This window comes from Macrobrachium rosenbergii, chromosome 25 (genome assembly GCF_040412425.1).
Source record: "Macrobrachium rosenbergii isolate ZJJX-2024 chromosome 25, ASM4041242v1, whole genome shotgun sequence".
In the NCBI taxonomy this organism is placed as follows: Eukaryota; Metazoa; Arthropoda; class Malacostraca; order Decapoda; family Palaemonidae; genus Macrobrachium; species Macrobrachium rosenbergii.
Genome location: NC_089765.1, coordinates 39,623,229 through 39,637,275, shown reverse-complemented (window position 1 = coordinate 39,637,275; position 14,047 = coordinate 39,623,229). Strand labels below are relative to the sequence as shown.

Genomic DNA, 14,047 nt, shown 5'->3' with positions numbered 1-14,047 from the left:
CTAATGACTTTGTCTATCATTCTTTTAAACTCTTCCACACTGTTGCTGTTTACATAATTTACTATAGAAATGTATAAATTTTGTAATTACAGTTATATTATTATTATTATTATAATTTTTTTTTTTTGGTCTATCACAGTCATCCTATTCGACTGGGTGGTTTTTATAGTGTGGGGTTCCGGGTTGCATCTTGTCTCCTTCGGAGTCCATCACTTTTCTCACTATGTGCACTGTTTCGAAAAGCACACATTTCTGCATGAGTCCTGGAGCTACTTCAGCATCTAGTTTTTCCAGATTCCTTTTCAGAGATCTTGGGATCATGCCTAGTGTTCCTATGATTATGGGTACAATTTCCACTGGCATATTCCATATCCTCATTTCGATTTTCAGGTCTTGATATTTATAAAATTTTTCTTTTTCTTTCTCATCTACTCTGGTATCCCATGGTATTGTGACATCAGTGGGTGATACTTTCTTCTTGATTTTGTCACATCTGGTCTATTGGCACGTATCACCCTATCTTTTTTGACACCGTAGTCCCAGAGGATCTTTGCCTGATTGTTTTCAGGACCACATGTTACTGCAAGCTAGTGGTGTTTCTTGCACAGGCTCCAGTAGAGGGCTTTTGCTACTGAATCATCCCTCTTTTTGAAGCTGTGCAAGGGCGGACATTCGCTTGCTATGTGGTTTGTGGTCTCGTCTTTCATATTGCACTTCCTGCATATGGGTGAGATGTTATTTCCATCTATTGTTCTTTGGACATATCTGGTTCTTAGGGCCTGATCTTGTGCTGCTGTTATCATTCCTTCTGTTTCTTTCTTGAGTTCCCCCCCTCTGTAGCCATTGCCATGTGTCATCGTTGGCCAGTTTTGTCTGTCTCGTACTGTCCGTGCATTGGTTTGTTGTGCCATTCCTGTGTTCTGTTTTTCATTCTCCTGTCTCTGTATTTTTCTGTGTCTTCGTCTACTTTTATCAGTCCTTCTTCCCATGCACCCTGTAGCCACTCGTCTTCACTGGTTTTCAGATGTTGCCCCAGTACTCTGCTGTCAATGGTTTTCAGATATTGCCCCAGTACTCTGCTGCCAATGTTGATGCAGTCCTCTATGCTTAGTAGCCCTCTCCCCCCTTCCTTTGATGTTATGTATAGTCTGTCTGTTTTTGCTCTTGGGTGTAGTGCTTTGTGTATTATCATATGTTTTCTAGTTTTCTGGTATATGCCACGGAGTTCAGCCTTCGTCCATTCCACTACTCCTGTGCTGTATCTGATTACTGGTACTGCCCTTGTATTCATGGCTTTCGTCATGTTTCCGGCAGTGAGTTTTGACTCGAGTATCGCCTGAAGTCTCTGCTTATTTTCTTCCCTGATCATGTCCTTCATCTCTTGGTGTTTTATATCCTCTCCTATTATTCCCAGGTATTTGTACCCTGTCTCATCTATGTTTTTTATGCTATTTCTGTCTGGTAGCTTTATCCCTTCAGTCCTTGTTACTGTGCCTTTTGTATGTTGACCAAGGCGCATTTTTCTATTCCAAACTCCATCCTGATGTCCCTAGATACGATCGTTACTGTCTGGATTAGGGTATCTATTTCCTTGATGCTCTTACCATACAGCTTGATGTTGTCCATGAACATCAGATGGTTAATTCCGTTGCCTCCTTTCTTGAGTTGCTACCCAGCATCGATCTTCTGCAGCACTTTGTCATGGGAATCATGGCTACTACGAAGAGTAATGGGGACAGTGAGTCGCCTTGAAAGATCCCTCTCCTGATGTTAACCTCTGCTAGTCTTATCCCAGAGCTTGTAAGTACTGTATTCCAGGGGAAATTACCAAGTAACTATAGGCCTATCACCTGCCTACCAATAATGTGGAAGTTACTAAAAGGTATCATCATTGAAAGGCTATACAACTACCTAGAGGATACAAACACCATCCCCCACCAGCAGAAAGACTGCAGAAGGAAGTGTAGGGGCACAAAAGACCAGCTCCTAATAGACAAAATGGTATAGTAAGAGAAGGAGAACCAACCTAAGCATGGCATGGATTGACTACAAGAAAGCCTTCGACATGATGCCACACACGTGGCTAATAGAATGCCTGAAAATATATGGGGCAGAGGAAAACACCATCAGCTTCCTTAAAAATTGTTATTATTATTATTATTATTATTATTATTATTATTATTATTATTATTATTATTATTATTTGAAAACTATTACTTATTATTAAGTAGATCATTTGTCAACAAAACAAATAAACATATACATGTAACCATGAAAATTCTCATATTTCAGTAAAAGATGAGAGAATTTTTATGGTTACATGTATATGTTTATTTGTTTTGTATGATAAATAAGTGATTTACCTAATAATAAGTACTAATTTTCAAATAATAATAATAATAATAATAATAATAATAATAATAAAGTGTAATTACAAAATTTATACATTTCTATAGTAAATTATGTGATATTTTAAACAAACAAATATCATTTCCCGATCTTTCAAGAAACCTTTGAAGAGAGGGGTGAGGGTAAAGCTGTCAGAAATGTCAGTTGTTGCCCACAGCGTGTCAAAGGATTTTGGCACACACACACACACACACACACACACACACACACACACACACACACACACACACTCTCTCTCTCTCTCTCTCTCTCTCTCTCTCTCTCTCTCTCTCTCTCTCTCTCTCTCTCTCTCTCTCTCTCTCTCTCTTCTTTCTCTCTCTCATTATTCTTTCTGCCTCCATAATAATTGATGAGGAGCGTTTGAAAAAATCTTTTTTATTAACAACGCTGGTTTTTTTTGCATGAATCAGTTTGAGATTTTGGGCATTGCTTAGTTTATGTATAGCGAAAAGGTCAGTATTCATATTTTCCTTCTTGCCCCCCATTCGCTGGTACCCCCAAATTCTTTAAAATACAACTCAGCCATAACTATTGCAACCTAAGAGCTTAGATTTATGTGGTAGACAGGTATTATAGATTAGACTAAAGTAATAGAGCATTTTTTTATTTTTTTTTTACAAATATTTTATTTTTGAAAAATCTTGGATCGATTTCGTGGAAAAATAATTCCCCAGAATATTTTTGGGACAAAAAAAAAAAACTATTGTTTTGTAGACAATTTATTTAGCTTTCATTTGCTTTTTGTTTTATTGAGATAGGTGAATTCGTTACATCTGAGTTTCCATTTGAAGGTTGGTAACTTTAGTTTTGAGATATCAGCCTCCAAAGTTATATGATGACATTTTTTGCTTGTCTGTCCATTTATTTGCTTGTTGTCTCACACTTTGAGGTTTTTATGACAAATTTGATATGTTACATCATATTGGTGTTATCTGTTATTATTATTTCATGTATATTGAATTATATTTTATATATTTAGGCTCCTGGTCCCCCTCTTTCCTCTCTCTTGGAAAGAATACTATCCCACATTTTGGGGGGGTGTCAGAGTTGCCCACACTCCTCTCTGTGGCCAGGTTATTAATTCATAATTACCGTGTGGCTAAAAGGCTCTCGCAGCATAATCCTGAGTCTTTTTAGTTTCCTTTTTTGGCTTCACAGTCTCTGTCAAGCTGTTTCTTCTCCTCTCTGTATCTTGAATGTTCAAGGCTACATTTAGTTCTTCCGGACTGATGTCAAGTTCATATAGAAGAGATGACTTCTGGTAACCAAAATTATGGTCCAGAATGGCTGTTTCTGCCACAAATTGAAGACGCTGAAGTCCAGCAAACTTTACTTTGCTTGTTCTTTGCCACATTTTTGAATGAAAACTTTCATTCGCATTTTGTGTCAAACCTCTCACGCATCTCTCTAGAAGCTCAGTTGTAGTGAGAGCCTCATAAATTTTCTTGGTCTCGGCATGGTCTCTTCTGAACAAAGAAGCATTGCAAAACCAAGAGAAATACAAAAAATTGACTTGCAAAGTAATATAAGTGCGCTGAATGAAAAGTGTGTCAAAACATGGGCAAGGTTAGGCAGCGTGACGTCTTGCTTCGTCGAGAGCTGAGCTGCCACTGATCACCCAAGTGGGTAAACTCCTTCACCCAACAGAGCCTCTACGCACTTGCATACGATATAGTTGCCATATACCGCATTTAGATATTCTTCTTTGATAGCTAAATTGAAATTACTACCGATACACTGAAGTTATCATTACATTATATGAAAAATTTAATTTTCTCAGTGACAGTAGGCTATGGTTTTGGCTTATAACTCCAAAACTATTGCGAATTTTCTAATAAAATTTTCTGAGAATATAGTCGAGGTGTAAGAGTCCGTATGTGAAATATCAGGAAAAATTTGGATTCTTGGATTTTTTTGTCAAACGCTCCCCTTAAGTAAGGACAACCCTTATCTCTCTCTCTCTCAAGGATTTGCAAATGTCACGAGTCTGTGAAAAAATTGTGTATGCCAATTAGTCAGGTTCCAATGAATAGTTCATGTGTCTGTGAATTTGTGCAACTCGAATCGTGTAAGATCAAGGTATTACTGTATATACTTTCTCTTTCTTAGTGTTGGTACCAAAACTGTACTGCATATTCAAGATGAGGCCTAAATGTTGATGTGTAGAGCTGAAGCAGTTTCCTTAGTTTTGTATTTGAACTGCCTCTTTATGTATCCTACCAGTTTCTGTGCCTTCTTTTCAGCTTTTATGCACTGTTTTGTGGATTTTAAGTCCTTGGTAATAATGACTCCAAGGTCCTCCTCTTGTTCTACACTATTTATGTCATTCCCAAGCAGCATGTAGTTGGCATGAGGGTTGTTTGCTCCTATTTGCAACACTTTACACTTATCCAAGTTAAATGGCATTTGCCATATTTTTTACCACTTTCCTATTTTCCTTAGATCATTTCTTAAACTTTCCACTGTATCTGGATCTGCTGCATTTATGCCTAGTTAGATGTCATCTGCAAATTTGGCTATCCTGCTAGTTAAGCCTACATCAATGTCATTAATGTAAATAAAAAATGAGCAGGCCAAGGACAGAACCCAGAACTCCTCTTGTCACATCTGCCCATTCTGATTCTTCACCGTTTATTACAACTCTCTGTTTTCTGTTAGTTAGCCAGTCTTTGATCCAGTCTGCTATTTCTCCTACAATTCGTAAAGCTCTAAATTTTATCATTAGTTTCTTGTGTGGAACTTTGTCAGAGGCCTTTTGGAAATCTTAGAGTATATCTGATGCTCTGCTACTGTCGTAAATACCAAGCATGTTATGAAAAAACTCCAAGAAGTTTAATATGCAGGATGTTTTGTCTGAAGCTGTGTTGACTGTTTAACAGCAGGTTGTTTCTATCAGTGTGATCCACAATTTGATCTGCAATTATGGACTCAAAAATCTTACAAGGGATTGACGTTAGACAGATTGGTCTGTAATTTCCTGGCTCTTCTCTTGGACCTTTTTTGTAAACTGGGGCACATTACCTAGTTTACATCCTTTTGGTGCCTTTCAGTGTTCTGCAGTTTTTCTGTAGAGTTTGTGTGGTGAGGAACTATCTTCTGTTTTTAATTCTTTAATTTCTCTTGGGTGAATCCCATCTGGTCCAGGAGATTTGAACTTGTTTAGTTTTTCTATTTTGTTGTTAACATCTTCTGTAAATATTATTTTGTCAAGTGGTTCTGCCCCTTCATATTTAATAGCTGGTTCAGGGATTGAGGTGTTGTAATTGTGAAAACACTAGTAAAAAACTTATTCAGTAACTGCTTTTTTCAAGTCTGAGTTCATTTTGTTTCCTCTTTTGTCTCTTAAGGGACCTATGCTATTTTTTATTGGCTTCCTGCTATTAACCTGCACAAAGAATTCTTTTGGGTTTTCCTCACAAACTGATGTAAATCTCTTATCCTCGTTCATCTTTGCATTTCTGCCTAATTTGTCCAACTAATTTGTCCACCATTCTACAGTGTTCTTTATGCCTGCTTGCTTCTTCTGGTGTTGAGTGTGGAGTCACTGATATGTGCAGTCTGTCTCTTTCTCTTATTTTATTCTTAATTTCTTTGTTGAACCACTTAGGATGAGGGTTGCCGTTTGTTTGTATTTGCTTTAATTGTATTCATCTGGAGTGTTTTTCTGTGTATTCTTCTAGAAAGGCTTTCCAGTACAGTAGTTATCTATGTCTGTGTTCTTGTCGTACTCTAGATTTTTAACATACTCCTTTAGTTTTTTTAGGTCTCCTCAACGGTAGTCTAATCTCTTTAGCATCTTCTTTTCTTTTTTATGGTTAATATTAATATGAAATGTAATAACTTTATAGTTGCTTTTGCCTATATTTGCACCATCTGAAAGGTCAGACACTAGGTTATCTTCTGTTGATAGGGCGATGTCTAGTATGTTGTTTCCTCTAGTAGGTTTGTCAACCCATTGGTGGAGAAATTCATTTTTGACAAATTCTAAAAGTCTCTTTCCTTCTAAGTTTAATGGGGAGGTCATAATGTCAAAGTGTACTGCTGCATTGAAATCTCCCATTATTATGCAGAGTTTGTTGTTTATTTCTTGTCCTAGTAGTGTATACAGCTCCTCGTCGGACATTTGTGGTTGGTGGGGAGGTCTGTACACTAGTATTAGAGTTAGCATCTTCCCTAAACTGTGTATATTGATACCAATTACTTCTTAAGTGGTTGTAATTTTACACTGTTGGTTTGAGCTGGGCCTTGACATATAACACCTCCACCTTTCTTTTCTTTATTGGGTCTATCTTTTTTGAGCAATTTATATCGTGCTGTTTGGTACTCGCCTACCAAGTCTCTTGTTGCCTCTTGTATCCATGTATCTGTGATGCTTATTATGTCTTAATTCCTCACTTGCTATCAGTGCTTTGTTCCTAATAGATTGTGCATTAAACTGTGCCACTCTGAGGGACTTTTCTATCTTTTCTTTTGTCTTGGTGGCTTTATTCGTTTCCCTTACTTTCACTGTTTCCTGCAGTGCTATTACTATCCAGATTCTGGGAGCTTTCTGACTTCTTCCCCTGATTGCCTAGTTCACTGAGGTGTTTCAAGAGGTTTTCGTTGAGGAGGTTTCTTATTAATTTTACTCCTAAATTCAGGTGAGTTCTGTCTTTTTTATATAGTTTTTTTTCCCCTACAAATCTGTCCCAAAAGTTTAAAAACCTAACACCTTTCTCTTGCCATATTCACTCCAGTCTGTCATTGATTCCAGTTGCCTTGCTGAGGGAGTAGTGGCTTACATTGGTTCTAGGCAGAATTCTGCTAGAATGCCATTATCAGTTTTCTCATGGATGTTTTCTCCAACATTCCTCAGGTTGGTCGCAAGGCCTTCTGTCTGGTCAGTTCTTCCATCTTTTAGAAACAAGTAGTTTCCTCCTCCCTTCACTATGATTGCACTTTTTCTACTTCTCACTTTAATTTTCTTCACTACCTCGGTTATCTTCTTTGTTCTTGCACCTGGGTATTTTTATTTTTGTTTACAAAATTTGACCCCTGAACTTTTACCAACGAGTCACCAATTAAGATTGTTTCCTCTTCTGATTCTGAGAGCACAACAAATCTATTTGATGTGTTTATTCCTTTTGGGTACAATTATGTTTTCTGGCTGCTATCACTCTTCTACCAACAGCTTGAAAGTTTCTTTCTTTGTACCTTGTCTGGTGCTTGTTTCTGTTTCATTTCTGGTTCTGGCCTTAACTAATTGTTTTCTCATCTCCACTCTACACTTTGTTTTTTCTACTATGTCGTGTTCAATTCCTGTTTCTCTCTCCTAAGGTGTATCACTTCTCTTCTTAGGTCTTCAATTTCCTTTTTCTCCCTGTCTTCTCTTCTCTTGCCTTCAAGTTTATCCTTTGTCAGCTCCTTTAGTTCCCATGATATTTCTTCTACTTCCTCCTCAGCTGAGCTCTCTCCTGTTCTTGTTGACAGGAGAGACAGACTCAGACTACCTAGCTTTGATGGGAATGGGATTGTATGCATCAGGTAAGCAGTGGTAAGAATATGTCTAATCCTGATGTTTTGGTTATAGGGAAATCTCTTACCCTCCTCCAGCACTCATAAAATGTTGGAGTCAGCTGTGATAGAGGATAAGTTTCACCTCAAAAATAATGATTTTTATGATAAAATAAATTTTTTAGGTACTTACCCTCTATCATTTAGGTCCTTCCCTCTTTCTCTCTTAAGAGATTAAGAGAAGAATGACAACCAAAGCATTCTCTGTCTTACCTCCACCCTCCAAAGGTTCGGGGTAACTATTGGGGCCGTTTGTTAACGATTCTTTTAGTTTTAACACTTGTCGAACCTTTGCCAAGTAGCTGCAGATAAAGCTAATGATTGTATTTTCTTGTTTCATGAAATTATCAGTGAATTAAAGAAACATCTATACTAAATTTGCAGTTATGATGAATATTAAAAGTTTTACAGCCTTATAACATAGGTTTATGCTCATACATGTTTTAAGAATTGAATAAAACAATGGCTAAACATGATAAAGAAACAAATTAGAGCTTTAAGTCATTATTCAGAGGAAGATATTAAAATAGAAGTGAAAGGTTTGCAATTACAATAGCATTAGAAGGTTTGCTTTGATATATTTTTTGTTGCAGAAGATATCAAGCTATAAATACTAGTTATTGGTAGATGGCTAAACCCAATTGCTTTGTAATGAATGGTAATGTGAATTTTAATTTGCTTAGATTCATAAGTTTTTGAAGCATAAAATTATACATTATTTTGTCTAGAATATAACTTTGTTTTATAAGATTTTTATGTTTTAATTTAAGTGCCCATGACAGGCTGTAGCTCTTCTTGTCTTCTTTACAAGAGAATTATCGCTATTGTAATTGAATAAGAAATAAAATTCTAATAAAAAATAAATAAATTTTAACAATTCCTGTTAAAGTTTATATTTGTAGATGTTGCACGCTTAACACAAGCAATAAACAGGTATAAGGATGCAGGAGAAATTTCAATTGAATGAAGATACTTTATAAAAAGAAGTTAGACCTGTATTTTCTTTTCATTTAAATTTCATGTCCAGACTGCATGACGTGAATATTGTTTCTTGACACTCGTATCTGTAGCTGTTATGTGAGAAGGGGAATTAAGCTAGATTTGCTGTTAACAAGTTCTGTTCATGCTCATTTTTTTTATTAGTGAACTGACATCAAAGCTGAAAGGGAATGTGCATTCCTGATGATTTGGCAGTAGGGATTTTCAGAAGAATAACGCTAATGTCGTTTTACTAATTTTTAAAGTAAAGTTTCCCCACACAGTTCTTTGAAAATGAATAAGAAATAATGAGGAAGATGCCAGATTTTTTTGAGTGAATTCCACTAGTGCATATTAACCTTCACAGGCTGGCCTAATTATATATTAACAAAACATCATTACCTGGTAAACTTTGAGGTCTGCGAGTTTAAAAAACTTATCAGTTTAGAGGAAATTGTGCAAATGCTCAGGATATAAAAAAAATTCTCATAAATATTATATACCTACCACAGGAAGTTGAAAGTGAACATTGCCAACTCTGCACAGGTCTCCTTGCTGGGACACTTGTGAAAATACCAGCTAACTTTAGGAAGTTATAAGTGTTCTTTTTAATATTTTTTGTACTTGATGATGGAGACTTACAGTTACAGCTCACATAATATCATAAAAGATAAGAATTGAAGATAGACAAGAAGTAAAATATCAAAATTTCCTGATATATTTATGGACAAATGTATATGAGTTGTACTGGGATGGGGAAATGTAGCACCTGCCGTCTTGAAATCTCATGGGTGACTATTATTCCTCTTGTCACTAAGCTGAGGTTTAAGTGTTGCCATAAGCATTGCCATATAGTCAATTAGGACCAATTCAAATGATCTGAATGTTTTTCTGCAAATTTTGTTCAAATAGCATGGCATGAAATAGTAATTTACATATGATGTGTTCCATATGATTGCCAGTGCAATTGTTGTGTTAATCAGTGCGTGCCATTACCAAAGGGTTAATGAAAGTGGTTGAACCAGTATCCAAGCCCTCATGCTTGTTTACCGTAAAATAAGTCTAATCCTTCGGGCCAGCCCTAGGAGAGCTGTTAATCAGCTCAGTGGTCTGGTAAAACTAAGGTATACTTACTTTTTTTGGAGCTCGATATAAAAATACTAATAGCTGTACTGTATTGAATTTTGTAAAAAAAAATAATGGGGTTACCACACAATATAAACCATGCTCTGCTCATTATCAAAATATTTTTAAAGTGTAAGTTTATTTGGTCATTTTATTTCCATACTTAATTTTACACTTTCACTTGTGTTACACCTATGAGAAACTGCTACTTTGCAGTTGTTGAGAGAGAGAGAGAGAGAGAGAGAGAGAGAGAGAGAGAGAGACCTAATCTTAGGGATAAATGAAAGAGAAAAAATTTGTTAGTTTGAGGATGGTACTGATTGATGATTGACTGAAGCTTTATGCATAAAAAGCACTCTTAACTAAAGATGAATAAGATTTAAAAGATGGTGTTGTTTGTTTCATTCTAAAGTTCAAGTATTCTTCTTCTGAATTGTGATGAGTTTTATAATACAAATAATTAAGAAAATGCATCTCCATGCATCATATCAACCAGTGTACCTCCACAGTTCAAATCTCATATGACTAATAGCTGGTGTAATGATGGGACTTTGATACATTTGAAACAATTAATTTATTCCAAGGGGAGAGCAGCTAACCTGTTGTGCATCAGATAGACCTACATATTGGGTTTATAATTTGAGATTATTTACCTGTAATTTTTTGGTTATCTTTATTCTTGGTAATAGTTTTGGCAAGGCACCAACCACCTATCAAATACTACCACTCAGACTGGCCTGACTGTCTGGTGTATGACTCCTTACTGTCAGCACTGCACTTTCCCTTTGCTTACACAAAACAGTAAACTGCAAACTTAAAATCATGACTGTTTTCAAGAACTGAACTAAATTTAAGTGTTTTTTATGGCAAACCTATCAGTAGTTCTAATACCTGCACCATTGTGTGTGCTCGGTGCTTAGTCATCTCTAGTACTATGACAGTACATGAAAACCTTATTTTTTACCTTGCTTTTTATGGCAGTAGCATCACAGAAAGTCAGAAACTTGCTTAGGAAGGTGCCATCAGTTTTCACAGTCGTATCAAAGAATACCACTTTCAAAATCAGTCGTTCCTGTGGTATCTGGTAAGGATAGTTTTAGAGATGGTCCCTTCTTCACGAAAGGTTTTAGCTCTGGTTTTACACTTTTGGCTTGCTTTGTGGGATAATTCTCCAAAGAGAATTGCTTCCATGTGGTTATATTGGTTTATCTAGCCCATTAACTCATTAATCAAAACAGGAAATACCTTTGGCAGTGTGTTTCTTTCATCTGTAGTATTCTATGAAGCAGATGGTGGTTTAGTGCCTCAAGCTCAGATCTCATCACATGCTTATGTCAGTCTTAATGAGCTCTCAGATGGAAGCCCACTAAATCAATTAAGAAGTCAATTCATCACCTTCCTTCCTCATTTGCTATTCAGGGAGAAGTAATGAGTCTGCTGTGAAACAGTTGATTTTTTTTAAAAACTACGTATATTATTTGTATCACTACAAACCTGTAACTTATAATGGGATTACTGTGTTCCCAGCCACTCTTTTCTTGCAGGTCTTGAATCAGATGACTAGAGGGAGTGAGCTGACAATTGAAATTGACTTGGGGATCCTACCCATAGTATATGCACAATTCAGTAGTATGATTATAGTTTTGTTGTAAGGAAAATAGTTGTGTCTGGATGAAGGGTGGCCATGAATGGGCTAATTGTAAATACACGTAGGTATTTCCCCATTTACGATGTTTCATTTTACGATAAATTGAGTTTGCGATGGGGTTAGCAGTTCCAACGGTTTCGAAGTTACGAACCAATACCAATACGACACTATTGAAAATATTTTGTTTCATGTGTGACAGGCACAGGCAGCAGCATACGATGGCGCCATGAGCTTCTTGGGTTTTATGTTTATAATACAGTAATTCATATGTTTATGATACAGTAATTCATATTTCCTTAAAGGATATATATATATATATAGAGAGAGAGAGAGAGAGAGAGAGAGAGAGAGAGAGAGAGAGAGAGAGAGAGAGAGAGATTCATTTCTTTTAGCAACTAGAAAGATTTTCCTAATTCTTTCGGTAGTAGGCTGAATGAGCTGATTCTGAGAATCACTTTTCCCCCACAGGCGGGATAATTTTTCTTTATAAATATTACAGTGATAATATATCAGTATAATAGTACAATAAAAATGGATTCTGTAAGTAAAATAACAGTTTCATTACCATTATCTTTATCTTAAATACAGCTGTACTAGTAGTCTATTTAACTTTTGCAAATTTTTACTATGAGTGTAACACCTGGACTAACCTGTGTCTATAGTTCACACATAGCCTACACATTTTTATCTTGTGTGTGGTAATACAATATGTTAACAACTGATAAGGAAGTTGCTGTAAAAAAATACATTACAGTAATGGTCACAAAACCATGTAGGCTGTGGGTATAGTGTGGGCTAGGCTACTCTATATGTATAGATTGCACTGTACACCCAAGTATAGGCTAGTCTAATTTCAAATTACATTTTTTTGAAAAATTATGGGGTTTTTGTAACCTAACCCCTTCATAAATGGGGAATTACCCGTACAATAATGTGTTTGTATTGAAAAACAGAATGTTTTAAATTGTTTGTATGACAGGTATCTTCTAATAATGCAGTCTGTTGACTTTGTGTTTTAAAGTAAGCAAAGATTTACCGTTCAAAATGTATTTGCTCACATTTATGTTGAACAGTCCTTTAAGGTTTTGTTTACATAAGTGAAATATGAAATCTAGAATTAGAGATTATTATAGTTTTTTGTGTTATATAACAGGGAATGCTTTGTAATCTGAAGCTATTTTATAGCACATAGTCTGTGTAAACTGCTGCTATTTTATACTGTGCTAAGTTTCACATTTTCTTTTTAAGAAAAAAATGAGCTCGAAAAAGCCATGACCCCATCACCTGCCCCCAAAAAAAGGAGAAAATTTGGACCTAGATTTAAAGGAAAATATGAGCGAGTGGGAAGTGAAGGTGTACCTGAGGCATCTTCACAGAAAGGAAAGTTGACACTCGATGGAAAGTTTGGTGAGTTGAATAAAAGGAATTCCGAGGTGCCAGATATGGAAGATGACATAAATGGCCCAACCTCTGCAGATGATTTGCAAGATCCCAAAAAGCTTTTTACTGTTCAGGTTAAGAGAGTTGTTAAAGGAGTTCGTGATGGGGAACTAGAAGTTGTAACTACATATGAAGGTAATTTCAATCTTCCTTTTTGTAGTTAATTAAAATTTGGCATTATAGGGTTTTAATTTCAAATTTTTTGGATATTTCCTCTTGGTCAGTGTGCTTCAATGGGATTGCAAATTGCTGTGTAAAATAGGTTTAAATAATATTTTTTTAAAATTATGGTAGTTTTAAGTTGTTAGAGACAGGAATACGTATAGTACATAAAAATTCCTATTTATTGTTCCTATAGGTGTGGCATATAAACTTTTGCATCAGTTTGTGAAAAAGAATGTTGATGCTCATTCTTATTATATTTATATACAGTGGCTCCTCGGTATACGAATTTAATTTGTTCCAAATTCCAACTTGTGTATCAAGATGTTCGTATGTCGATCCAAATATTTCCGTGAGGAAAAATGGGAATTCAGTTACAGTAAACCCCTGATAATTGCTGGGGTAGGTACCACAACCCCCCGTGAATAGCTAAAATCCATGAATATTTGACCCTCTCCCAAAACACTCTTTATAACTTCATATTTTAAACAGGTCAGACACCAAAAACTACCTGTAAAAACTTTTATAACTGCCTGTTTAGTGGTTCAAACACCAAATGTATATGTTAAACTGCCATCCTGCACTAAATATACAGTAAATTATCATCCTAAAACACTTTAATATCATTTCAAAGTCATCTTACAACATTACCTTAAAAGTATATGGCTTACAACTGAGTGTGAAAGCTACATTCAGTCAGAGCCATTTTCTCTCATAGAGTGTTGATGCTGC

General features: G+C 35.9%; 1 protein-coding gene across 11 annotated transcripts in view; it reads left to right on the top strand.

Moving 5' to 3' along the window:
* The window catches only part of LOC136852588 (uncharacterized), a 222,082-nt gene that overhangs the window by 83,874 nt on the left and 124,161 nt on the right, over positions 1-14,047 (top strand). For 5 of the 11 annotated variants that reach the window (XM_067127430.1, XM_067127435.1, XM_067127431.1 and 2 more), the window contains one exon: positions 12,962-13,288. The exons of 2 other annotated variants lie outside the window; for them this stretch is intronic. In XM_067127430.1, the coding sequence (XP_066983531.1) occupies positions 12,962-13,288 (327 nt within the window). The remainder of the gene's footprint in view (positions 1-12,961; positions 13,289-14,047) is intronic. 4 more of the 11 variants (XM_067127440.1, XM_067127433.1, XM_067127434.1 and 1 more) reach the window with 1 other exon arrangement.